Source organism: Phalacrocorax aristotelis, chromosome 2, assembly GCF_949628215.1.
Source record: "Phalacrocorax aristotelis chromosome 2, bGulAri2.1, whole genome shotgun sequence".
NCBI classification, from domain to species: domain Eukaryota; kingdom Metazoa; phylum Chordata; class Aves; order Suliformes; family Phalacrocoracidae; genus Phalacrocorax; species Phalacrocorax aristotelis.
In genome coordinates this window covers 112,386,628-112,414,621 of record NC_134277.1, presented here as the reverse complement: position 1 = coordinate 112,414,621, position 27,994 = coordinate 112,386,628, and the positions used below count along the sequence as shown (strand labels likewise).

Genomic DNA, 27,994 nt, shown 5'->3' with positions numbered 1-27,994 from the left:
CAGGCTGTTCTATGTAAATGAGTGATCTTTCATATAATTTTGTCCTTAATTTTCCAATATTTTTTCTTTGCATCATTCTCCAGCTGCATCATGTTGGATCTGACCTTTTAATTTTTTTTATATTCCTTAATATGTATGTATCATAGTGTGCTTAACCATTGAGAGGCAATCATAGAACTGCTGGCAAACAAAGAAATATGAGATTTTATTAATGTGAATCATGATAGTAGTTATCTATACCAGTCAGTGATTGTTACAGCTCTGACAGAAATGTCTGAATACTTCAGGCACACAAACAATTCTGTTTTTTCAGCTTTTTCTTGTCTTAAGGGCAAAACACGAACTTGAAACTTGGACCTTAAACAGTTACATACGTACCTAACTAAAAGCGTGCCAACTCTCAGTGGTCATCCTCTGCATGCTGAAAGATAAGTATATGTGTAGTGTGTGCATTTTCAGAACAAAGGCCCAAGTGGGTACAAGAAAAACGAATCTTAGCTAGCTCAAAAATATTTTACATGAAAATTATCTTTAAAAAATTCTAGGAAAAATCTACTAATATGAAATAGGAAGACAAAAAATGAAACTAGTTCAAATTACCTGGAGAAGTTAGTTAGTACTAGAGTAATCTGAATAAGCAGTTACCTTTCACTTAGAAAGCTCAGTGCTGGGACTAGCAGAGCCAAAGAGTCTCCAGTTTCCTCAAATGCATTATATGTAAATAATGTGCTTTGAGTCCTCTTCCTGAATGAAAGTCACATACAAAAGCTTATTAATTTGCAGAATAACCAAACTAACAACAGAAGATGAAAAGGAACTTGTGGGAGTTTTTTGGTTTTTATTTGTAAGAAATTCAGACAATAAACTATTGACCAAGATTCTTCTTGCTGGCCTAGCTTCAGTCTGGCTTTTTTTTCCCCTCATGCATGCTGACCTGGAAATCTTCCTTTGCCTTAGCTGCGATAATCGTGACTCAGCTTACAACACCATACATTCGCATCGCCCCTGCTGCAGGCGACGACCAACTAACAGGTCAGATGTTCAAGTATAGACAAGTCATCATGCCCATTTTGTCTCATTTTCTTTGGCTCCTTTTCCCTGACGGTTTTTTTCATTCTCTGCTCATAAATAGTTTTCTCTGTTGACAGTTTCTTTTTGTTTAGCAATTTTTCTTCAGCTCCATTAAATTAAGTTGTGTGCTTGGCACCAAAACTTACACTCACATCCCTGTACATACAACTCCGCTGCATGTGCCCATTGTGTGTGTGATCTGTGGAATGTTCCTTCAAGCCTTATGTTGTAAAGAGATCTAGCCTTGCTCAAACCGTAAATTAAATGACAGTTTGAATATAGATCTATATCTGTGTACCTGTTTATTTTTTTCTGTGTTACTAGATCAAGACACTAGAATTTCTAAATAATTTAGGCTCAGGAGTTGCATGTGTAAGTTAGGACAAAGATCTTGTATTAATGGATTTTTTTTACTGCAGAATGTTGAGAAGATCGTATTTTCTGGCAACATTTCAATATGCAAAAAATTAAAGAAAAAAATGGATTACTTTTTAATTATGTCATACATAAGTTCGAGGATTAAAACAAAATAACTTAGCGTGTGACATATGAGAATGAACAAGACTAAGGTTTTTAAATCTAATTGTCAAAGTAAACTGAGTATGCAAGTCAGACAATTAATAGGCTGTGTGTGGCCTGAAGGCCAGTTCAGAATGTACCAGAAAACCTTTGTGAACCTGGGGAAATGATATATTTTGTCAGAAAATAAACACATGCGTAAAGCTTTTAAGAGATTTGGAAATCTTTTTATTTTTAAACAGAAGCAAAGAGCATTAAAAACTCTAGAATCTAAGGTGAGTTTAATGGAATATGTAACAGGGGAAGCTAGACCTAGTCCATCAGCATTTAGTATAGGATAAAGTCATTGCCTTTTTCAAGAATACCGGCATAGTTACTTGGGAAGCATGGAAATGTTGCTCCCGGGTGTCTAAGGGACAAGAAGGAGTTCAGATGCGTAGCATCTGGATACTGCCATAGTCAATAAGAAACAGTTAAAGGTTTCAGCTTAAGATAAGAGGATTAATGACATGCCTGCTATAGCTTTAAATTCTGGGGTATGTGTTATAATAACAAAGCTGAGAGATCCATAATGCCCAAGTTGCCATGTCAGCCAAGACAAAATCGTTGCAGGTATACCTGTATTATGTAATAGCATATGAACTAACCAGAATAATGTATTTACATGATGCCAGGAAGTACTAGCTTGTTCTTGTTAGTGCTGCTTGTCAGAAGCTCTGTCCACATAAATTTTTAGAGCTCAGTTATTTTTTACTTGAGAAGTGAAGCTTGGAAGAGACAAAAAACATCTCTTCCACATCCCTGAACTTCAACAAGTTTTGATTTCTTCATCACAGGATTCAAATAAGCTTATTTATTTTTCCATATGGGTAATTAAATGTTTTCCTTCTCTTATTTTGTTTTCTTTTGTTTTAATGCAAAACTTGGGTAGCTACACAAAACACTGGAGATATGGCTGTTCCATAACAGGGAGGTGGCTATAGTCATTAACAATGAGAGAACAGAGATACAACTAGCATGGGACAGCCAGCAAAGTATTTGGTTGCTTTGTCACTGGTGGCCCATTGCATTGGCACTCTGTGGCTGTCTGTCAGATCTGTGACTTATTTCTTTTTTTCTTTCTTTTTTTTTTTTTTTAAATCTGTTCTAGCAGAAACTAATTTTTATGGCAAAAAAGAAACTATTAAATGATACCTGCAAACAGTATTTATGGCTATCTGTGAATAGTATTGAAAAGCCTCTGAAATCCCCTCATCATTTTCACAACCCCTTCTCGTGCTTTTGAAGACTGTGTGATCAAAAGGAAAGAAGCATCTTCCTCCTTCTCAGTTGCCACAACTGCAATAAGGAGTGAAAAAAACCTCACCCAGCCCACATGGTTGGTCCCATGACAGCAAGAGGAATTAATGTTTTTCTACAGAGACATACTGTATAGGGGACCCTTAGGCAGGCTTTTCGACATCAGGGCAGTACAGCATTACTGGTATCTGCAGTATCCATGAGGAACCCAAAGATTTTCTTAAGGGAGATTTACAGGAGCTGGACTGGACATGAGGAAGCAGGGAATGATGCACGTTCTCCCCACACTTTTCTCCTACAAATTCCCAGATTGTGGAAAGGATCTACATGTAAAAGGACTTATTAATGCGGAAATCAGAGGACTGTTGCTAACTGTAGTTACAACAACAGCTGTAACTGTTAAATAATGCTACTTAACATGTTCTATTCAGTGCCTTTTCCTCACTTCTTTGCTTAGCACCAAAGTAATTACATTTGAGATCAAGAAATTTTGTTTTTTAGCATTTGGGGAGATACATAACCAGCAGTGAGGAGGTCAGGGCTGGGATTTTCTTTTATTCAGGTGGAAAGTTGATGCTTCTTGCATAATGAAAATTTTAAATCTTGGCTGCAAATTATTACCAGTTTTGAAATGTCTTCCTCTTCAGAAAGATCATGATAATACAGCTCAACTTTCTAGTCACGTCTACTTGGACTCATTTTCTCCACCCTCATCATCAACTCATCCTGGCCCTCACTGGTGCAGTTTATAGACAATGCAGTATTAGTTCCTCTTTGTCCTTCCTTTCTTCTTCTTTTTCATATAAAAAGAAGATTAATTCCATTTATATGACTACCTGCTGTTTGCCCTAAATATCTTAACAGCCACTCCTTGCTTCAGTACTCCTTTGCAGCCTGTAGCAAAGCAAACTTTTCCTTGCAGTTGTACTTAAATACCTACAATGTAGCAATGTAGTGATCCTCCAGTTATACTATAATATAACATGCCGTAAAGGCAACTGTATGATTTTGATTCTTACAATCCCAAATAGGCAAATTAGTGTTGTTAGTATGAGAATATTATCACCAATTCAATGACTTAATAACTAAGGAATTTAGATTTGGGGAATAGTGTTTAGCTTTCAGTGTTAACCTTACAAAAAGTAACTACCTTGAAATCTGCTCAATTGACACTGACCTCCAACAGACAGGGAGAATATCCAGCTATCTAACATCTGTCAGCCAGGAGAGAACACTGTGTACATGAAACATAGTTGTCTTCATGATACCATCTCCATGTTTTCATAAACAAATACGGTTTAACAGTACATTTGAAATCATGTAGAAGGTTAACAAAAAACTTACCACATACATAAGTGACTAATGATCTTGACTTTAAAGTCGAAAAACAAATCCGTGGTTTTGAGAAGGCCTGAAAGCATTTGCGGTTTCCTTCACTGTTTTGTAAGAGACACTTCATGTAATAGGTTTAAACTGGCCATATTTGGTATTCACTTGGCCCTCATCTGTTTTGTTCTGTCTGCATTCTGATAAAATAGCATGCTTGGAATGATGATTAGGGTGTTCATTCTTTCAGGCATTTTCTTAATTGTTGAAATATGTCTGAGCTACTTATATTTAAATTAAAGTATTTCCATTTGTGATTTAGTGGAGCAGCCACTACTTTACTGGATGTTATTAAGACTGATTTCCATAGAACGCCCTTTTTACTACCCATTGTTAATTACACATGCAGCTGGAAGGGAGAGTTCTATATTGTACACTCTTTATAGATTAAATTCGTGGTACAAATCACATACAAGAAGATATGTCAGAAGTTTTGTAGAATAACTGATACTTAAGAACTGGGAAGAATTTTTTTAAAAAGATAGTGGCAATCTTAAAGCTTAAATGATTTTTACCCTTCATACCTTAAGGTCTAGGTGAGCCACATATTTTATAACCATGTTAAAAGCAGTCATAAAATAATCCCAGTTGGTTTCTTCTCCCTTATGAAGTTAGCAGCATAATAAAATATACAGATTTCTTCAGATGTGCATTCAATACATAGCAGGATTTATTGCTGTAGTCTGGGTCAGATTCTGTTCTCAGCCATTCCACTGTAAAAGTGAAAAAAACCAACTGAAATAATTGACTGAGTAAATCGCAACCTCTTTGAATTTTTTTCTATGTCAAGGGATATACTCCGCACTTGTACTGCATTACTGAAAACACTGTTTATTAACACAAGAACCAGCAGCACGAATTTGAGAAGGAGTGTTTTTCTATTTATCTAGTTTGTCATCCTTTACAATGCATTTGAGGTATAGCAACAAGGGCTGGACAGACATTCATTATTTTCCATCTTTAACCATGTAACATTGATTAGATGTATTCTGACATGCTGAAACTTGAAGTGTTATTTTGGGTAATGGAGAACCCATGATTTGCTAGTTGAGACTACCGTGCTCTCTGGAGTGACAAAGCTATGTGCAGATATGTCTGTCTGCAAGTTGAATACACCATTTTAGGAGTTTATTCTATTCTTGATACTGAACAGCATATACATCAGTGGGAGTTCTGGATAGGTATCCAGGGGAGGGTGAGCACCTATGGTGGTGTAATGTCAAAGCTGTATTACGATGCTGCTGAAAGGCCAAGTGACAAGGAAAGCAGAGTGAGAATGGATCTGACTCTCCAAAGTGAAATTCTAAGCCTGTTTTTACATGATGGTCCCAGCAATTGTTCTGAGTGTTCAAGGATTCTGCCCCCCTTGCTCAGCTGGGCAGAATGCAAACCAAGAGGAAGTCTTGTTGCTTTCTGCAACACCGGCTGAATGCATTTCAATGGGCTGGAGTGTCACTTGTGATTTATTGCCCATTTTTGTTCTTTTATGTGTTATATTTGTCATTTTTGCAGTGACAGTTTCATCTATAAAACAGTATAGTTACAAGGAAATGCTAAGAGGATACAGGAGTGCCATGGGAGCTACTGTTTCCTTTTCTCCTTTTTTTTTCCTAGTACATTACAGAGTCAAATGTCAGGTTTTCTGCTTTTAAGACAGTGCAGCCAAAGCATCTAGGATTTTAAGCATAAGTACATTTTCCACAGAGCACCTGAAGAAGAGGTGAGGTTAAGACAAAGAGGGCCTAAAAATAATGCTGATAACAATTCACAAATGCTGGAATAACCCATAATATAAATATAAGCCCTTTCTAGCTGTAGACAATAGAGAAGCTGAGCTTATTAGAAGTCAGTTACCAGTGTGATTCTGTTGCAATATTAAGGACTCCAGTTCATGTTTTACAATAATAAGAATTCCTACAAGGTTTTCTGAAAATGAATTAGCAGCCTTAGCTTTGAATGTGTTCAAGTCATTGTAGAAAAACCAGAGGCTTTGATCAGGGGTTCATGACCTCCTCCCATTCAGCTTCTCTTACTCTGAACGGGTTGGGTTGGGGACAGCGGGACCTTTGCAGCTCTTCTGCATAAACAGTAGGGAGGATAAAAGTGGTTGTGTTTTGGCCATTGATGCTTATGGTTGGCCAAGGAGGTATAGGTCGTCAGCTACCCTGGCACTGTATTACCAGAGCCAGTGGTGTTACAGACGTGGGATGGGAACAGCTGGAGAAGATCCCGTGACCTAGGAGAAAGTATCAATCTTCCCCTATGCTTTAGGAGGGACAAGTAGCTTAATTAGGTATGTTTTTCACTCTAGAAACCATGTGGCTTTTATCCAGAGGAGTTAAAAAGTTGGTTGCTACAGAGTTAATAGCCAGTCATTGCAGGAGCTCTGTTACATCCCTCAAGTACACAACTGATTTGGAAACCTGAGTGTTCCAGTCCATAGCAGAGAGAAGAATATGATTCCAAGTGTCAGCATCAAATATCTCTTTCGTGAAGAGAGTGAAACAAAATTTAACTTAAGCCACTAAAGATGAGTCGTTCATTCTAGCTTGAAAAATGATCTATGTGATCTTAATATGAGGATATCTGTGAGGCTGGTTGAGGTTGGACTGAGGGGAGGGCACTTTCCTTAATCTCATTACAGAGAGTGGAAACATAAAACCCAGTCATGAGAATAACAACATGAATGAACTGACCAGGATAAATTCTTAACAAACTGAAGGATTCTCTGCCATCTGTGTACTACTGGTCAGTATCACATCTAATCCAAAATATTTCAAAATCAGAAAACTACAGAGAAGCAGAAAATATAAAACAAAGCAAAAATACCAGTAGGTAATTTTTAGAGCATGGTTCTATGTCATATAGTGTGTTATTTAATTTCTGCATTAAAAATTATTCCTCTGATTTTTAAATCCAAAGCAGAACATGTTTTGCATGTACCACAATGAAAAATTAAGGACAGACAAGGCAAGAAGAGAAACTCAGATATAATTAGTAACTAAAAAAACCTGTGAATTTCAATGTTTCCCATCTGTAGTTATTGACTGTTTTCATAAAACGCTAAGCAATTAGAATTTTAATTTGAAGGAAAATGTGGGAACAGTTGTGGGTAAAATAACCTGTACTTCTTAGGAACTGCAAATCTGGTGTTTGTATCACTGGAGAGTTTAACAAATGTGTAATGCGATATTACATGGATTACATCTGTGTTAATGTATAGGTGAACATTAAAACGTGTTACGGTTAGTGTAGTACAGCAAAGAGGAGAGTAATACTGTCGGCTTTAATCAAAAGACAGAACATACTACCTTGGGAAAAATAATGTTTCAGCAATTCACTCAGTTTAGATTCCTTGAAATAACTGAAATCTTAATAAATATCTAATCTGCATTTGTCTGCTTGGAGTAATAGCTCAACACTATGCAAGCCATGACTGTAGTTATAGATGGGGTTTTAACACCTGCTTCTCCAGGCATTATATTGAAAATGTCCTTTTCTGCAGTAATGGCAGCTTGACTGCAAGAGCCAATGGTCTTAGAGCTCTGGGAAAGACACTCAGGTACATGTGTACATTCTCAAGTCTTCCTGAAACTTTGAAGTTTCATTTCCTTCTCTTCATCTGATTTTCTGTTATTGCTGACCAGTGGGAAGCTTTTGTGTAAACAGAAAACTCCCATGCAAATGAAAGTTGAGTCACAGTTTTGCATAAAAGTGAGTGCAGGTTGCGTCTCACATAGCTTCAAGCCGACGAGAGGGGAAATACAGTCATTTCAGCTTCTGTTTTGTCTTTTAAGTTCACATTGGAAACACAAAGGGAAACAGAGGAAAAATGGCAAATTGTCATTGATCAGAAGCAAACAAAGTAGTCCTGAAACCTTTTTGAAGAAAAATGGTTATATTTTGTACTTTTCAGTATGCTGTCATTGAATAACACAGCTTCTGGTTATGAGTAAATGTGCCAATAATTAAAAGCGATATGAAAGGAACTGATGACAAAAATGGCTATTTAAGGCATTCTTAATCAAATAGGACAGATGGAGATTTTTCTGTAACCCCTAAAACCTACAGGAAATATATGAAAAATGAAATGTAAATCAGTGATAACCATTCAGGGGAGGCCTAGTCTATTCTTGTCCCTGTACTAGAATCTTGGTTCATCTAACATTGCTTCAGTTTGGACAGGTTTTTTATTGTCAATACTGTAAATGCTTCTGAAGTGTGAACAAAAGAATTGCTGCACTGTATTGGCACAAAGACAGATTTAGAATTCTGTGGAATTATTTTTTTCCTTTCTTGTGCTGATTCTCCTTTCCAGTTCTTCTAGCCAACCTTCCTGCCTCAAAACAGTGTGGACTCTGGGAATGCTTTAAAAAAAAGTTTAATGTCTTTTTTTCCTGGATTTTGTAAAATTTATTACAAATATATTTTTACCTTTCTGTGTGCATCATTGCATGCATAATTCCATTTATCTTTGAGTAGAATGAGCTATGTTATGCTTTCCTTCAAGAAAAGAGGTAGGCAGTGAGTAATGATAAGTAAATTCTGACAGTGTGATTGCTTTTGAAGGATTTCTGAAGTACCCTTCATAAGGGGTACAATGTGGAGGGAAGCTGGTAGTGGAAATCACTAGGAATGTCAGCCTCATCTATGCGCCAGTGGCAGCATAGGCCAAAAAATGCATGGGTGTGCAGACCTACCACTGAGATTCCTCTGCTACATTGTCCGTCTGCCCCACCCCTCCTTCCTCCTGATGGCAAAGTAACCAGGTCTTCACTGACTTCCCATCTGGAATTGTTCGTTAGTGTTCCTATAAGTAAATCCTCAGTGGCAGCAAGATCAGAAGATAGACAGTACCTCCCTCACCCCACTACTTCCTACCCGTAACTTCAGGTTACTCGGTTCCCGTGGTGGATGTGATCCCTTGCGTTCATGGATGGAAAATAAAGCAGTTGTGTTTGTTCATGCCAAGAACATCTAGTTCTGTAGCTGAGTTTCACCGTGAGTAGGTCAGCTCCAGAAAAATTACTCTGACCTGATTTCACATCTTCCCTGCCTGGTGGAGGCTGAGTACTAGCAAAACCACATTTTACATCCCCTAAAGGGGGAAGAGTCCTCTTCAGGCTTCAAAGTCACACTTCTCTTGTTTGTAGAAGAAAGGGCTGCAACTCATATTGGAAATCATATTGACCTTTGCTGTGTTTGGGTAGTCAGAGAGCAGTTTGGTAAAGAAGCCCAGTTTCTTCTTTCCATAGTAGTCAGAAGAAGCTTTCATCTTTTATTTCCAAGGCAGGGTCTGTCTTTCAAATATGCTGCCATGACCTTTCCCTTTGTTGACACAGAGGTCTGTGATGTGCTCCGTTGTGGCTACTTCTTTGGCCACACAGAGTGAGTACTTATAAATATGTACTTTTTTCTTCATAAAATAGACGACAGTGTGGGGGAGTACCTTTCAGAGCCATTTGAAAGCTTAAGGTTCCAAAGACTTTGTATTTTTCCCTTAGGAAATTATTTATTTCCAAGAAGGAGATCACACTGTGTCTGTGTATTCTAGACTTGTTGCTAATTTCTGGTTGTGGCATAGCTGTTGAGTATCCCTTCAACATCCCTTAATGATCTCAGTGCTATGAAGGTGTGAGGATTTACACTTTCTTTCTTCCAGCATGAGTGAGGGCTTCCAACCCTCAGTGGGAGCCAGTGGGCACTTGTGTGTCCACTGGAGAGGAAAATTTTAATGAATTTTAATTATTTAATTTTCCTTGATTAAGAGAAAAGGGAAAAAGAGCTATCAGAAAGGTTGGTGGTTTTGTTGCAAAGGAGCAAATGAGTTGTTTATCAGGGCTTGCTTGTTTTCTTGTAAGTTTTTTTCTTAAAAAAAACCACAGTCTTCAGAAAAATCCAGTCTTAGGACTCTGGATTAAAATCCTGTTAAAAAATAGATTGTGATGTGACCAAAAGATATGTGTCAAACTGAGAACTTTATTTGTTTTAGGCACGTTTTGTAAAGAATGTTATTATTCCTGACAACCAGAAACACAGATGTTTAAGAAAAAAAGTCTTTTTGCTCACATGCACCAACATGAATCATCCACCAGTGAGAGATACAGTTCATTTAATAGTCAGTTAAATGAGTCATATTCATCAGTGGAGTAGTTCTTTGCATTTCTTTTCATGCAGTTCTTTGTCGCTTATATTTACATTTTTGTAAAGAATGTCACAAACAAAATTAATAATTCATAATTATTGTTACACAGTGGAGCCTTATTTTGATGGTCCTTTCCTAGCATAGATCTTTTAACAATGCTGGTTTTTCCTGCATTTAAAAATCAGCATGATTGTCTTATGGAAGTTCAGAAATCTTTTTTTAGGAAAGGAAGATCTGGTCACAGCAATAGGTATTGTACCAATGCTTATAAATTACAGAGAAGATATTGTCCTGCTAAAGTATAAATGCTATTTGCCCTCTTTCCAAGACATTTGAAAAGTAGGTTTATTGAGCACTAACACTTATAGTATGGAAAATCAGGATACATCGATTTCAACTCTTAAATGGGTCCTGTGCTCAACAAAACAGAAAAAAAACACAATCCCTGCCCCATGGAAAAAGCAGTTTATACATGAACATTTGCAAAAGACACCAGGAACAGAAAGGGGAAAATACTGTAAAAAGAGAAGTAAAGCGGACCCTACTCTGCGGTATTTACAAAGCTAATACATTCAAGGCATGGCTAGAGAGAGAAAACTGAAAAAATACTGATCAAAACCACCTTCTGTCACAAATTACGCCCTGCCCAACACCACCTTGTAACTTCTACCATATGGAAAAAAAAAAAAAGAGTGCAGTTTTGAAAGAGAACTAGGAGCACTGATTTGAAAGCTAACAATGAGGAAGGGGAGGGAGAACTTTCTCCCTTAGCTGGAGTTCTACCAGGAGTAATAAAACAAAGACTTTGTTAGAAGAATACATGCTGGCTAGCAGATGAGGACCAAATGCCAGTCACTTACAGTATAAACAGACTAGCCAGGGTGGTAATTCATTTCATCTACAGATCCGTATGTGTTTTGGGTCTTCTCCAAGACAGTCACAAATCCTGGCATCTGGAATGAACTTGAAACTCAAATAAAAAGCATGCTGGGCTGGCTTGTCTTTTCATAACACCAGTAATGCTGCCGCAGAGTTAAAAATGAGGGTACAGTTTTCTGCAGTCATGAGGGATACGGGGGTAGAAATGCTGAGGAAACTTCCGGAGGAAACAACATTTTTCACTACTGCCCCATTCAGGTGTACTTTGCAGTCTGTAATATAGGATTGGAGTATCCTAATTGGAATTAATCATTTGACATTTGTAAGAAGGGCCTACCTCTGTGGAGCACCTCTTTTCATACCAGTAGCACAGGCATATTTGTGTACTTCCTTATTTTGTCACACTGCATTTTAACCCAGCCTTTTATTTTTGGCACCTCTGTTTTTCCTACCTTTATGTTCATGAACCTTTATGTTTCTTCCTTCCTTGGAACACCCTAATCAACGTCATCCATAAAAACATTACTCTGTCCCTCAAACCACTATTGAAGATCTGTTTCTACTGTGTTACTAACTGGTAATGCTGAGTGATACCAGCTAGCTATAAGAGCAGGAAAGAGAGAAGTGTTCATTTATTTGGGTGTTGTAAATGCATTTTCATAGGGGTATTTGCCGGTTGCTACACCTGCCTATTACGACCTAGCTCAGCTAGCTAGTATGCTTCTGGTGGCACGGGTTGCTTAGCTGTGTGCTTGCACTGTTCTTAGCACAGTGGAGCTCCCAGTCTGATTCAGAGCTTCTAGATCCTACTATCATAGAAATAATAGAAAGTAATAATGATAGTAGCCTTTGTCATTTGTATTGTCCTTGGAGAGTGTGGGCAGTCTTTAAAGCCAAATTCTCTGATCTTTTCAGTCTTCTTACTTTGTGGCAGGGACAATAGAATCCTAGTTATGGGTGTTCCAAGGAAGCAAAACACCTCTCTGTCTCCCTTCTGCCTCGTGCCATTTTGCATGATTTCTACCACCTGATCACAGTGCAGCAATCACACAGAGGTATAATGTTTCATTTTCCTGACTCTGTGAAATAAGTTAAAAGCAGGTGCTGAGATGAGATAGTTGAATCGCACTGCCTGCATAAAAAAAACATAAATCGTAGGCTAGTTACTAACACAGCAAGTTAGTCTCAAGTTTGACTGGAAACTGGGATGATCTGGACTAACTGTATTATTACTTTAAAGCCTTGTAAGGTTAGCCATCACATCAGTCACTGGAACACCTGTGAATGAAATACAGTTGGAAAGGCTTGCAAGTGACTTATCAAGCAAGGACCTTTTGAGAGCTTAAAGCTGCAGAAAGGAAGTAAAAAGGGCAGCAACGATGGTCAGCCTTGAGTGGGAGAAATAAAATGAAACCAGTCTAGTTAATGAAAGGAAAGGATTATTTGTTGACTCAAATAGGAGAAATGTCTGGATTTTTTAAAGATCGCTTTAGACAAAACAATCTATAGCTAGTTTTTAGTACTAACAGATCTAATCTTACTCCTTTCTTTGAAAGTGTAACTAGGAGCTCTTAGGCTGTTGAGCCAGGGTTATCTTATTGGTCATTCTTTTCTGTACAGTGGTCAGTCATTTCTAACTACATTTTTTTGGAAGGGACTAATAAACATTGAAAAGCAAGCCCAAATTTTGTTCATTTACAAAGAGGGAAGGAGAGAGAGTTTTTGTTCAACTTGGTAGAGGTCCATTTCTTTTACTGAAGAATATTTTCCTTGGTTTTGAAAAACAAGGTAATGCTTGCATGTAAGTTAAAAGAATACTGTTTTGCTTGGCTAGTTCATTCAGCAAGTAGTCTTAGCTTCCACTGTAATGAGGAATAGTTCTTCTTAAACTTTTTTATCTATAAACTACCTACAGGACATTGTTGATTATGAAATTTTGGGGTTGATAAATAACATGGCACTTGTGCCTTCTGAGTGAGAAAGGAAAGGGAAATTCCATACCTGAGGAGGTAGCAGAACCATTTACCAAAAAGCACAAATTATTCCTATAATACTAATACCAGACCTGTATATCTCTGATGAGAACTAGAAATGCTTCAAAAAGAGAGACTTTTTTTTACCCAGTCTTCTAACCCATGGTACCGAAATAGAAGTTTCACTGCATGAAATAATTTAAGAGTTCACAGTATGGCAGAGACTAAATATTAGCAACTATCATTCACTTCTCAATCTGAAGAGGAGGTAAGATGCCAAGAAGTGGCCGAGTAATCACTAAACTTCAGAAAAAGGAGATTCCAATGTTAAGAAAAAATTAATGGAATAGGTCTGAGAGTAAAAAATAAGTGAAATAAAATCTTTATATGTTTCATGGATACTACTTAAAAATATTATCACTGGGTCTTGCAAAGTACTGAACAAAATGGGACCCATGAGGAAAAGCCATAAATCAGGCCAGCTGACTGCCATTTTTTCTAAGTGAAGGGAAAAAAAAGATATTTCACATTTCAAGTGCTGCTGTAGGGAAAGCCACAAAGAATGAGCAGTAAATAAGTAAAAGGAAAATCGAAATCACTGATACTAATTCGAAAAGTAAATAACTAAGGGTATGGAACCAAACAGTGTTGCTGCCTTCCACTTTATTCAGCGCAGGAAGCCTGTGGAAAAACTTTGCTGGGTTTTGTGGTACCTTGGGGTTTATCTGTAAGTGTATCTCTGGTTTTCACTTCTGGCAGGAAGCACTCTAGTTTGTTCTCATCAGGTAAGGACTTTCCAAAGTCAGCACCTTAGTCCTTTTTAAACGGGCAGGAAATATTTCCTTGTCCTTTTACTTTCTGAGCAGCTCCCTTGAGCTGTCCTGCACTCTTTACTGACCTATTACCTTTCTAAAGGTGGACCACAGTGTATGTGTCAGTTTGGCCTTGATTCTTCTAACTCCATTAGCCCAGACAGTCACAACAAGAAAACAGAAGTGAGCTTATTGTGCAAGGTTTAAAGTCAGGCTTCTGTGTGCAAGGGTAGAACCAAAAGCTTAAAGGTAAAATGAACAAAAAAAACCCCCAAATAAGTCATTAGGTCCAGTGTTGTAAGGAAAATGCAGTGGGCTTAGCTCAGCTGTTGGAAACAATATGCTGTCTGTCGTTAAAAACAGACTTTTTATTGGAGATATAGAACTCTACTAGTCTTGTAGCCATACATTTTTAAAGGCTCTAGGGTGATCAAGGAAATTAAAAATTACTGTCAGACAAACTGGTTAAAACAATAATAATAACTGGAATAAAACACCAGGGCTATAATGTCATGATACAATAGTGTACAGTTAACACTATTTCTGTAAAGAAAGATTACATTTCACTCAATTTTTTTCAGTATGTGTCAGTACAGCAGAATAAAAGAGAGACCGCACCATCATTTTTTTATACTTGGAATAGTAATTTTCCAAACCTGTCCTGAAAACATATAAACAAAACTAAAAGCACAAATTGACACTGCAGTTTATCAAGTGTCAAAATGAATTTCAGAACTACTGCCCCAAGATGCTTCGATCCCCTTACACACGGTTCACCTTTCTCCCCATGGTGCCAGTGCAATTGCCTGTGTGGCTATAGGTTAAAAGTCAGTTAAGAAGTAATTATGAGGTGAGAGACAAATATTACTCTGGATCAAAATCTACCTATCATGCAGAAACCAGAGAGAAGTAAACTGCCAGCTTTTATTGTAAATCACGCACTTAAGGTTTTCATATTATATGCTGTACAGTGTGTTTGTTAAATACATGGAAGAGTCAGCGTTGAGGCAGCAGCTCTTGAGTGTGATGCTTGGTGATGTGGCTTAGCAGAATTCACACAGGACTCTGAAAAATTTCAGCAGGACAAAAGCGAATTGAATAAAGAGGTAGTGCCAACTCAAATTTCAGTCTTGATAAATGCTATATAGTGTTCAGCAGAGGTAAATTTGAATGACTTTTAACTCATAAAGGGTTCAGAATTGAGCACTGCACTAAAGAAAGGGATGCAGGTTTCACTATAAACAATGCGCTAGTTGATTGTGTCCATCTGATGTTGAAATACAACCAAACAGAATGCTAAGGGGGATAAAGAATGGGGTAGGACACACCAATTTTTAAAAATCCTGGTGTAGAAAAAAAGGTATGTTAAAGGAATAAACAGTATTAAATAAAATGAAGAAAGTTGATCCAGCTTTTCTAATACTAAAAGACTCAAGGGATGCTCAAGAAAGGTGAAAGGTGGCAAATTTGCTTCATATACCTGAGTGGATTTTTGAACCCACAGACACCAAGAAAGGAGCAAGATTCTATCAGGGAATGCATGAGATTCTGAATGGAACTAAAGGAGAGCTGACATAATGCCAATATTTGGGGTTTTATAATAATTAATGATAGGAGTTTTAAAACGGCATGCCAAACATCATGCTTACTGTTTAAGACAATCTCTGAGTCAGGCTGAGTCCATCATGGTGGGAAGCTTCATTCTATTTTTAACTCGGGGTGACATTATATGCACTTTTCTTAGACAGTTCGGGACGATCCCTCAACTGAATAATCAACAGATGATGCAATATGGGAGTTTCAGTGTCCTGATGTTAGGCTCTATATCTCTTCTTCCTTAGGCTTTCTTTGGAGAATTTGCAATAGCAGTGAATTCCCCAGCTTGTCCATGACTCCCAGGATGGTAATGCTTTTGTCATCAAAGGCATTTTGTGAAAGTTGCAATCCATGATATGCAGAAAATGTGTGTGCTCTGAATATGATTTTGATATTATTTCCTCTGCATAGTGTAAGTCTAGCTAGTTCCACTGAAGTGAGGAGCCTGTGCTATCAAAGAGAGAAATGACACTGAGATAAAACGCGCTGGATAGTTGAGAGTTCTTTGTGAAAATGTAGCGATGCTGCCTTCACTTACTTTTAATGTGCAGTATTCATGATCCCAAAACTATGAGTGGAACTCGTAGTGAAAGGAATGAAGCCGTAAGGCAGAATTTGTTTTCAAGAAGGCATTACCTATGAGTATTCCAGTAGGGTGAGGTAGCCTGAAGGAGATAATGAAGAGTATTCTTTGGAAGAACCAGTCTTAGAAATTACCTCTAAAAAGGTGCTGCTTGCTGTTGACTTTGCTTGCTTTCTTGCTTGGGTTTTAGATTGAAAAGAGGACTGTGAAGCCCTTATCACATCTTACCATTTGCATCATACTTGATGCACTGCTTCCTGTTTGCCAAGTTCAACTCAAATGCTGCCTATTGCACGAAGATACTCTACACGTCTTACAGCAATATAGAGTTTAACAAAATTATTTATATATGACACAAGGTTTATAACTGAAATCTATGCATCTGCATTGAAGAAAATGTAGAGCCAGATTCTGTTCCCTTTAACTCATACGAAGTAAGAATTTTATTGATTTGGAATTGTATTGTGTAGTAGCAATGCAGTGTATCGCTGTTGAACTAGTGTTCTGGTGGGACTGGGCACAGAGACAGGCAGCAGATCATGTTCTCTAACTTAGCACAAAGTACCATGGCCAGAATTTTCCGAAGAACCTGGTTCCTGCAGTTAGCTCTAGATATATTTTGATTAAAGGTTATCACCTTTTCTGGCAGCAATATGAATTGCCAGGTTTTCCTGGCATTCCTCCTAGTAAGGAGTTCTGAAGACGTAGGGCAAAAGTGTAACTGGGCACTCAGAAGTATTCACCATCTTAGAATATCCTGGTTTCACCTGAGAAGAAACATTTTCTTCTCAGAGAGGAAATATTTTCATTGTACTTTTCAGAAAATATCTCTGCATGTAAATTGATCACTAATTTGCTTTCTTTCTACAAAAAGGAGGGAAGAAACAAGTAAACGTAATTGATACTTTCAAAATCCTCTGTAACCCAGATACTGAGATAAGAATGGGGTCTTAAAATATTACACTTCACTTAGGCTTTACTCTTCCTTCTCCCTTCCCAAAAAAGCTATAGCAGGAAAGTGATCCATAAATCCCTGTGTCCACTTTATAGCATGGTGCCTCAAATGATGAATGCTGTCATGTTTTGATTAAAAAAAAAAAATGGAAGTCCATAAAAAAAATAGAATCAGTTTAGTGAATTGAATGTTGCTTCCTTAACATTTTTCATCCTGAACTCATTTAGTAGAGGAAATGGATATTTCATCAGACGTGGATTTGACGTTCCATCACATTATACAGTAAACAGTACAAACGATGTTATTTTTTTAAATGGAGAAGCTGGAAGAGCTAAGACAGTAGCTGCTGTAAGGCACTGGTTATCTCATTTAAACAGATATTAAATGTGGGTGCCAGTGGTGTGATCATCAGCTGCTTCCCACTTTGTGAATAAATTGCTTAGAAGGAGTCTTTTTGCCTACCAGATGTGACCTAGATTTAGATTTCCAAAGGCAAAAAAAAAAAAAAAAAGTCTATTGTGTAAAAAACAATTGTGGGTAAAATGCATGGTAAATGAGCTTATCTCACTTTTCCAGGTGTTTAAGCTAATATGTTATGGAATTACAGCTTCATTTATGAAAAATAATTGAGGAATGTTCCAGCAAATCAAATCTGGATAAAGGCTTAGGTTAGTTATTGTGTTGTTAGCAAGTTTCTAAATGGCAGACAGAAAAGGGAGCCAGCACAGATAATAATAATATAGAAATTTGTGAATCTGTGAAGAGGCTCTTATAAAACAGTCAGGGCTGGCAGTGGTACCCCACCTGTGTTGTGGTCTTGCAGAATGTGGAATAATATGAAGAATTATATTCCTGTCAATGCATATGAAAGCAGGATTTTTTTCTGAGAAGATCAAGCCTTGATATCTGTTGGCCCTGGATAAGACTAATGACATTAGTAGGTTAAATGTATAAACATCAAAAAAATAACATCCTTATTCTTTTTCTCTCTCCTCTTTTCCTTTTACTGATACCATAGGGGCTGCCACTCGAAAACCGGACCCAGAGCCTGAGAAGCAGACCGACCATACTGTTAAGATTGCTGGGGTCATTGCAGGCATCTTGCTGTTCGTCATTATATTTCTGGGGGTTGTGCTGATAATGAAGAAAAGGTGAGCAATTAATACATGTTTTCTATGTACATACTCATATCACAGTATCTCCTGCAACAGTTCTCAGTTTGGTATTGGCTGAAGTATCCAGCCACCTGAGTGCCCTTTCCCACAGAATTTATGTACTAAAGTACCGCTCCCTCCCACCCCCAAAGCTTTGTTGGGTTTTTATAAAACCACAGTATCTGTTTCATCCCACAGCATTTTCTTTGAATTAATGTTTGTGGCTTTGTTTTAGAAGAAAAACAACTCGAGGTTAATGATTCTAGCACTTTATGCATTAGTACTGCATGATGGACTCTAATAATGGAACAGTATCTCTGTCCTGAAAGTGTGAGTCTCCACTCTATTCAACAGCTCAGCTGAAAGTTACATGTAGTTTCATTCTTGAGTGTAAAAGAAATCCTCAAACAGGAGCTAGAGCTAAGGTAATTTGCGCTAAGAATGGCGTCTTAATTGTTCTGCATAAACTTCATTCCCTGAAAACAAATGAAAATGTTGCAGTAGTGTTGAATGTTTCCAAATGCTGGTTAAACACACACAGGCACTGAGATTGTTTTGCTTTGAATATAATTTGAAAACTGCTATGTTAGAAGTGTAAGGCTTTTAAACCTGGTTGCCCTTCTCAACACTGTAAATGGAAAAATAACAGAGGGAAAAATATCTCATAGCTAGGGAGGTGACATGGGTAAGAAAAAAATCCATGTGATGATAGAAGTCTAGATTGGGGGAAATTCATCAGCAAATAGAATTAAGGTTTTAGGTTGTATCCTGAGCAATGTGAGATTTGTAGCTGCAGAGGTGGGGTTGGAAATGTGTGAGAGCTGTGTAAAGGGGGTCATGAATTCTTCTTCCATATCTACCACAGTCTTCTTACTGTCCCATAACCCCTCACCTCCTTGCCATTCACCCTGTATTATCCCCTTTTCTTTGAGAGCAATCTTGGCCTCATTTTGCTCATCCTAACACTATGTGATTTAATTGTGTGTTAACTAGTCTGGCAGGTCTGAGATAGTCCAAAACCCTGAGCTGCCTGAAATTCTTCCAGAATGTGAACAGTGGAGGTGCACAGCTAAGGAGGCAGCTGCCTGACAGTGCCTCAGGGCAGGCAACAGAAGTAGCTGCTTTCCGCTCTCCTTGAAGACAGCAGCAGGGCCATGAGTTAGAAGAGCTCTGTGCAGAGAAAGGTGAGCTGTGGCCAGGGCTGAGGGCTGGGTCAAGACAAGAGGTAGGTAGAGCAGTCAAAAGCTCCCATTCAGAAGAGACTGAGAGTTAAGCCCCAGGGTAAGTCTGGCTGGGGCAATGAAATTAACCCGGTTACCAAATCTTCTCAGTAGAGTACAGTGTAGCGGAATTAAAATCTGTTCTGACTTTGCAGTACTTTTTTTCTTCCCACTTCTGAATTCTTGTATCATTCATACTTTCAGTTTGAAGAGTTGAACTCCCAAACTCCTCCCTAGGGCCAGACACAGCACTTGGCATGCAGGGAGGAAGGCTTCTTACATTGTCTGGGCAATCCTTCTTCACACAATTCCTAACCAGCATTCATCACACTCTCTCTTCCAGTTCTAAGCCTCTCCTTAAATGTTTGCACCAAAGGTAGAATATATTCACCCAAGGGAAACAAGGTCTTCTTAATCTTGAAGGGAGGGCATCGCAAAATGATCCAGATAGTTTCAAAGAAAATAAGGTGTCAGGGTCTCTGGCTAAATGGATGCTATACCAGCTCTAGCTTCATTCTCTAGGGAAAAGCTCTTTGATAATCTAATTGTTAGAGGCAGGAAGACTCGAATCCTAAGTGTTTGCATGTTAATGCAGAAGGATACTTGATTCCTCTGTCTACCACAGCACAGTAATTATTATTCATAGTAGTTCTGTTGTTAGAAAAAAAGTGCATTATGTGAGCTTCTTTGGGGTTTGGATTAAATCTGCTTATGACAGAGATGAAACTATTGAAAGTACAAGTCCAGGAACTCTGCTACCAAATACATACAATTTCATTGTGTAGTACAGAAAGAATGATACCGATAACTTAAACATATCCCAGAATGATGCTGCAGCCTTGAACAAAACAAACTGTGGAATGAGTTGAAGTGAATATTAAAAAGTAAGAATGGTTCATCTGTGTAACAGGATGTGACTAGGCTTTAATGAGAGTTTCAGGAGGTAGGTATATTGTGTCCCAGACCCCTAAAGCAGATGCTGTAGCATAGAAGGTCTTGAATACAATTACACTCATGGCTTAAGCAAAAGATGAACCGATTATTCAATAGATTGTTACTGGTGCATTAATTCACTACGCTGCTGAGAGCCCCTATGGTTTCACCTTGGTTCAGTTACTGTGTATACATTATGCATTTGAAGAAAATGTATAAATCATTCTGCAAGCTTAGTACAACTGTAGTGTTTCTGCAGTTTTATGATACTTTAGGTGCTACTTTGTGAAACAATCTTATCAAGCTAGAGTGTCATTTGACTACTGCACTTGATCATTTTATTTCACTTACTTTATCAGGAGTTTTCCTGGAGTAAACATCTGAGTGAAAAATAAAATACCACCTTGTAATTCAGTGGCACCTTTCCACGGAGAGCCACTTTCATCTCTGCACTCTTACATTCAGACTCTCTGCGCTGCAATGCTAGGTTTCACCATGCCGAGTCCATGTGCTCTGAAACTTGTCTTGCTTGCAGTTGCCTACAGCAATATCCCATTGACACTCCACTATCTCAAGGCGTATCCCAAGGCATATACTGTCTGTTATTCATTCTTTCATGGAAATGGGTCCATGTAGACTTGATCTCCAGATCTCTCCAGTACATCAAATTTACTTTGTCTCTGGGGCTTCACAGTGCATAATTAACTTAATTTCAAACCATTTATTTCCATTGTCAAGAGATCTGGAAAGCAGTTTTACTGTATGTGATAACCATGACTTTGTCCAACATATTCCTTTAATAGCCACCTCATTTCATCCAGCAACCATTCTTTGCTTGGTTGGTGCCAGGCACCACAGGTGTTAACAGATCAGCCTCTGACTTTTAATTCAGCAAGACCAACATTCAAAACAGTTTTCAGTGCAGCACAGACATGCTTTGGATATGGTCACTATGGACCATATCCAGTAGGTAGAGAAGTTCTGCAAGTATCAATAGTCATTAGGTGTCATTATTAATTTCATTATATAGCAGTCTTCTGAAGTGGTTATATTAGAAACAGAGAGATTAGGCAGCCTAACTATTCAGTGTACGGTATGGAGTCACTAGTGAGGGTAGGAACATCATGGACACTGAAACATTTTCTGTGTGGACACTCAGTCTTCGAGTAAAGCAAAGCAGGTTTGTATGCTTGTCACCTGGGTCAAGGGAAGACTCTTAGTGCTTTCTTGTTTTTCTCCCCACTTGGTTGTTTAGAGTTCTTTATCTGTTCTGTTCTATCTTTTCTTTATCCATTCAACCACATTCCTGCATAAAGACGTCATGTAATGTAGACTAGGAACCTGCAAGCTATTCCTAATTCCAGTATGGTCATATCAATGAGATGAGTCTTCTTTGTGAAGTCAGAATAATGTCAGTAGGCTTTCCTCGCCTCAGTGTGCTCTGAATCTCTCACATAACAGGTAACACAAAGTTGGTGGAAACCAATACATGTGTTTCCACAGTATTGCTCCACATTAAAGTGGATTTTTAATCTGATCCTGAATATTAAATCTCAGACAAGGCCCTTGATCTTTGCCAGTCTTTGATATACCTGCATAGGACTTTATAAAAAATGAAAAAAGCAGCAAGTTCACCTGTTGGTTAACTTAAAGTAGAGCAGTGAAAATGAGAGAACTGTCCCCACAACCTTTGTAAAAGTAATAGCAATTAAATCAAGACTTGGAAAAATCAGAACCTTACTGCTTTATTCTTTTCTCTTTTCCTTTTTTTTACTTTTATATTCTTTTTCAGAGAAGTTTAAAAAAATATGCAGAAATTGAGAAGTCAGATTTATTGGTCCAAAGTTTGCTTAAAAGTATAAGCAGCTTTCAGGGAGCTGTTTCTTTTTGGGGCTGCCATCTTGCTGCTGCAGTGGGAGTGCAGTAAAGAAGTGGTTATTAAAATTTAGTTATATTGTCTTCTGCTTCAGTTGTGAAATGGAGTTTTTCTGATCATTGCATTTCTCCATAAAGAAGTTATTTTCTTTTGCCTATCTTTAGTTTGTGTTTTCAGCTGTCTCCATGCCCGAGTCTTCCAGTAGTTTCTAACGTATGTAATTGTGGCACCTGCTTAACTCAGAGACCCTGGTTTTGGGCAGTGGATAAGGAAGGCTTTTGCACTCGGTGCAATGCTGGGCTGAGAATGCATCAGTCCCCTTCCCTGAAAGCAAATCAGGCTGTTCAGTAATACACCTTTGCCAACAATTTCAAGCGGTTAGGATAGAAATTGGAGACAATAGGGCTGAAGGAAAATCAGACATCTCCCCGCGCTACCCCTGAGCCTTGTTTTTCCCTGTAGGCCAGCTACAGAAGAGAGACAGTGAAAGAAATCACTGTGGTAATTACACAGTTCCAGAAGATTTCCCTTCTAGTGGGACAATCCTCCTACAGCCAGCTGTGTTGGTTTTGATAAATTTTCTAGTGGGGCCTTATTCTACAGGTGGTATTTATGAAACTTATTTATGTTTCCAGTCCTGAAGGGTATAAAAGTGCTTTATATTATCACTGTGCACAGAAAAAGTTTATTGACGTAAAATAGCCTCTCTAGTGAGAGGTGACTGAAAGCCATGCACAGAAGAAAATTTGGCCAAGGTTGGCCAACATCGTTTGGTCACTCTCTTTAACAGAAAAAGACTTTTCATACATAGAGAGAGTAAGTTTGTATATATTATGTAGGAAGTAAAATGGAACTTGTCCATACTTCTTGAAAAAGCTAAATCTTTTCAATCATGAATGGTGCTTTTGCATGTGGCCTGAGGACTTGCAAATCTAAAACTTTTCATTTCTGTAGGTCTTTAATTTATTTTTTTGCCCTTTATTTTCAGTGTCTGGTATTCTTGAGAGTCAAAAACCACAGGGATCCTTATCAAGGACTTTCATATGGAAAATCTCACAACTGTAACAATATAAAAATAACTGGAGCTTGAGACTTTAATTTTTCTCATCTTATACAAATTTTTAATGGGGCATTTACACAAATTAAAGCTCCTGAATTTTCAGCATTTTTTCAATAAGGAATAATTTATAACATATTTGGCAGAATTTTGCATATAAGTACCAGCAGTGCTTCACTGATTAATTGTATTTATTGTTGTTTTTCAAATTATTATACATCTTTTAGAAGTATGAGAACATTTGTACTAATTACTTTAAATCTCCGTCATGGCAACATATGGCAAGAACAGGGTTGGCAGTGTCCTAAGATTCTAAATGAAAGTGAGAGAATGAGTAATTCTGAAAAGACGGGCAGGGGGAGATACAATTACAACTGAACCAGAAAACAACCCCTTGCTAATAGAGCAGGTAAGTTGATCTGCTTTGATAGGACCTGATCCTGTGCTCCTTACTGAAGGCAATGGGGTATGTGCTGGTGGAAGCAGCATATAACTTTTGCAGCTTTCCTCTTACTCTGTTCTTAGATACCTTTTAAAACTCAACTTTAACAGGTGTGCATTTTTGCAGATGTGCCACATGATTAAATATTCAGTATCTAGCCTCTTGTGTTTGAACAATACTGTTTGCATCAGAAAAACGGGAATAAAAACTGGGAATATTTCTAACGACATCTTCACACAAAGAAGATGAGAGGGAAAATTTGATGAAAGCCTCGTTTTCAAAGGGATGCCTGAAGCATGTAGCTAGAGGCAAGTTAACGTTAGAGTCCTTTGCAAGGCCTGTTTACATGTTTCCTCCATAGTCAAAGGGCTGTGTGCATGTGCTGTAAAAATGACAAATGCCTACATGGTTCTTTTCAGTCTTTTATCTTACCAACATGTGAATGCTACTTGACGTTATGCCCAGAGATGTTTTAAGATCTCCAGCCTCTTTTTAATTGCAGTCAATATATGGAATTCGTTTAGGTTGGAACTTGCCCATTTTGGAGAGTTGCAGTCCGGCTTGTAGTGGGGCTCATAACTGAGGGAGGGAGAGATGTAAAGCAGAAGAGTGTGGCTGGAGGGCTCCTATACTTCGTGCTCATGCAGAGCATGTCTGGGTGGAGGATCTGGCTGTGCAAGAGACGATGCAGGGAAGACTGATTGGGTCCATATTTCTCAAGATGGTGGTACTAGGCCTCCAACTTTTTTCTTTGTGACATTCACGTGGGCAGAAATAACAGGGTTACAGGATCAGTTCTTATTTTTCCCTCTGCCACATGGGGAAATACCACCAAAATAATTCTAGCCAGCAAGGATAGCCTTTTTATTTGTGTGGCAATAAGTAATTTCTTTCTTCAGAATTTAAATGGTTATTAAAAGAGCTAATATTTTTAAAAAGCTCTGGCCATTGATTTTTCCCCTCTGGAACCAAGTTCTAGTCCTGTCAATGGCAGAATTGATTTCTTTAAGTAAAAGAAGAGATATCCAAAGCTTCTGCAGTAGTTTGACAGGAAGAGAAGCCACTTAATACATGTTCTGAAATTCTGCATTGTTAAACTTCTAACACCATGTTAGAAGGTCCATATGCTTATTCCTAATGCAGTTGAAGTGTAATTGGAGTTGTTTTATCATTTTAATTGGGCGTGTTTGTGTGTGTAGTATATGCAGAGATAAATATACATTAAATATCTAACATTACTTAGATAGTAGGTGTGTTTTAAGGTGATTTGATTTAATAGTTGAAGATGCATTATATATTGCATTGCTTAGAGTTTTATGGAGATTGGATATGTCATCTCTCTTTCCAGACACGTTGCATGATATGCCCAGATATGCGTTCTTGCTACCTTTCATTTGTGTCACCAGTTCTGGTCTCAGTTTCATCTTGATTTTTCATACATTAATATTTGGCTTTTCTTTCCTTCCATTTCATCTTTTCCACCACTGCCTAATCCTTCCACCATCATGGCAGAAGAAGTTATCACTCCTACACTTATTACCTGTAAGTAATTTCTTTGTCATCAGAGACACACTTTCTGCCATGTTGTTCCATGCATAAGTAGTGAATGCTAATGTTGAAAGTTCCTTTATAAAAACAAACTTTGTAAAAGTTGTACCAAGATAAAAACAACATGGTCAACAATGTAATGAAATATTTAGCTTTGTAGCAGTTTCTTATGCTTCATACTGTGCATTAGAGTCCTTTGAATATCATTATGTAACAAATTTTCTTAACTGAAAAGTAGCAGGTAAAAATAGTACTATCATGTCTCTGAGAAATTTTCATGCCTAAGTGACTATTTTTAGAATTTATTCAGTGGTTTCTTTCTCATTTGTTCTGTTGAGTATATAGCATTGGTTAGACACGTACAAGCATTTCCATTTGTTGCCGTGAACATATTGCTACTTTTTCATGAATAATGATCATGCATAGACATCATGAGTTACCATTATTGGAGTGAATTTCAAAGGAGAGAGCACGAAAAAATTAGGGCAAGATGAAGCGTAACTTTGAGTAAGTAATATCTTTTCATTTTGATACTGCTCGTAGTAATACCATTATATGATTCCTTATTTACCGAAGGCCTTTGTTTCGTTCCCTGCCTTCAGCAGGTGCTGAATGAGAAGGGTTCTTCTCTGAATTTAGCAAGTCCCTTTCTGAGGCTATTCACCTTTTCTCACTTTCCAGGTACACGGGGTACATGATAGTTCTTGGCAAAATATTAGGGCTCTTGCTTAGTCACGAAATGAAATGCATTTAAGCTTGTTTAATTTTGTCAGCCAGCAGCAAAAATCAGCTGTCCAGTAGATACCTGTCTTCTTTACAGCTCAGGTTTGAAAGTCATGGAAAGCTGGGAGATATTTTTATATAGTTACAGAAGATGGGCTGTTACTTGCATAGAACAGACTGTAGTACTAGTTTTCAGGTACGTATGGTAGTAGTATGCTCTTGAAAGGAACACGTTCCAGTAAAGCTTTTGTTTAATAAAAATATTAAGTTTCTCATGTTCCTTTTTATTTGCTCCTCATACTTTTTAAATACATATTTTTTCAATTAATATTTTGAAAAAGCATCAAACATTCATTTATAGAATTTATGGAAAAATTAGTAAATGTTTGCTAACTTGACAACTTGGTAAGCAGAACCATGCTTCGAATGAATTAAAGCAACTTAAACCTCTTAGCTGAAATTCCCTAAGACTTCTGAATACGTTGAAACCGCTCATTTACTTGGTAATTCAGATTTCATATTACATTATTCGACACTTTACGTGTAGTGCAATTTTTTTAAGCTGTTCTTTAAAGCACTGTGTTAATGCAAAGGTCAGAAAAAATTATCTCTTCCACCTATACAGTATTTCAAAATTTGTTTCTGTTCCCAAGATGAAAAGACCGTGTTTTCCATGAAATAGACCTTCAAAAAAAAATTTCAGTTTGGGACCATTTAAACATTTTTAAAATGTCAAAAGAGTATAATATAGTAAGTCATATCCTATGTTGTTGCCATAATAAGTAAATATATTTAAATTAATATTTTAATATGATTCATGTCTCCAGGTTAAGTAAAAAAAATAATTGAAACAAATGAAACATTTAATGAAAAACTGTTTCATTATTCAAATAAATTGATTTATATCTTTTTTCCTCTTTTTCCACTGACAATGGAAAATATGTGAATTGAAATGTTTCTGTAAGTTTTACAAACAGGTTTTGTCCCCAGAATTGCGATCATAGAGACTGTTAATAGTGGATGGAATAGGGCTTCACTTAAGTATTTGGAATACTCTCGCAGCAGCTTCAAGAAAAGATCGGTCTTTTTGTTAGTGTGATACAAATTCAGTAACTAGGTAGTTTGGGTACTTTAACTCTTCCAAAAGAAATTGTGTGATCTTGACCTTGTATCATTTTGCTCCCTGTCTGGTGAAAGAAGGGAAGTAAGACCCCTGAAAAGAGCAGACAAGATCAGACCCCAAGAAGGGGAAATATTTTGGACCAAATTCTCCACCTGTTTACGCACCATGCAATTTCACTGAAATTGGTGGAAAACTTAGATGAACGCAGAATTCATTACAGTTTTATTTTTAGCTGAGGAAGTTGGTGTGGATTATAAAATGTTCTATATTTTGAGAAACATAATTTGAAGTACTCTGCCATTGCTAATTTACCACTTCTATACTGAGTATCATATTCAAATTTACTGATTAGTTATTGTAAATGCAAGCTGTAACATCCAAGCGAGCATCTATGCACTGAAATAGTTACTATTGTCTTGTGTGCTGCTTTGCTTATGTGCTGTGGACTCCTCTTCCCTAGTAGACTGCAATCTCTGCCACTTCTAGATCCATCCAAAATTAAAATTAAAAAAGAAAAAATTGGCAGATGCCTGGAACTGCTGGTGAATCATCAGAGGTGGACGTACAGCTGTGCATATTTGGCAGAGAATTATTTCCGTTTTATCTTGTATTTACTAGTTAGCCAGTCAAGAGATGTTACAGAAAAGAAGTTGAGTACTGCTATTGAGAATTATACTTCTTTTTAATGGGCTTAAGTGCC

At 37.6% G+C, this 27,994-nt stretch overlaps 1 protein-coding gene across 9 annotated transcripts in view; it reads left to right on the top strand.

Annotated features, from left to right (window-relative positions):
• The window catches only part of PTPRM (protein tyrosine phosphatase receptor type M), a 495,513-nt gene that overhangs the window by 316,913 nt on the left and 150,606 nt on the right, over positions 1-27,994 (top strand). For 3 of the 9 annotated variants that reach the window (XM_075084709.1, XM_075084705.1, XM_075084704.1), the window contains exons 14-16: positions 958-1,032; positions 18,237-18,369; positions 25,413-25,442. In XM_075084709.1, the coding sequence (XP_074940810.1) occupies positions 958-1,032; positions 18,237-18,369; positions 25,413-25,442 (238 nt within the window). The remainder of the gene's footprint in view (positions 1-957; positions 1,033-18,236; positions 18,370-25,412; positions 25,443-27,994) is intronic. The other 6 variants (XM_075084712.1, XM_075084711.1, XM_075084710.1 and 3 more) reach the window with 3 other exon arrangements.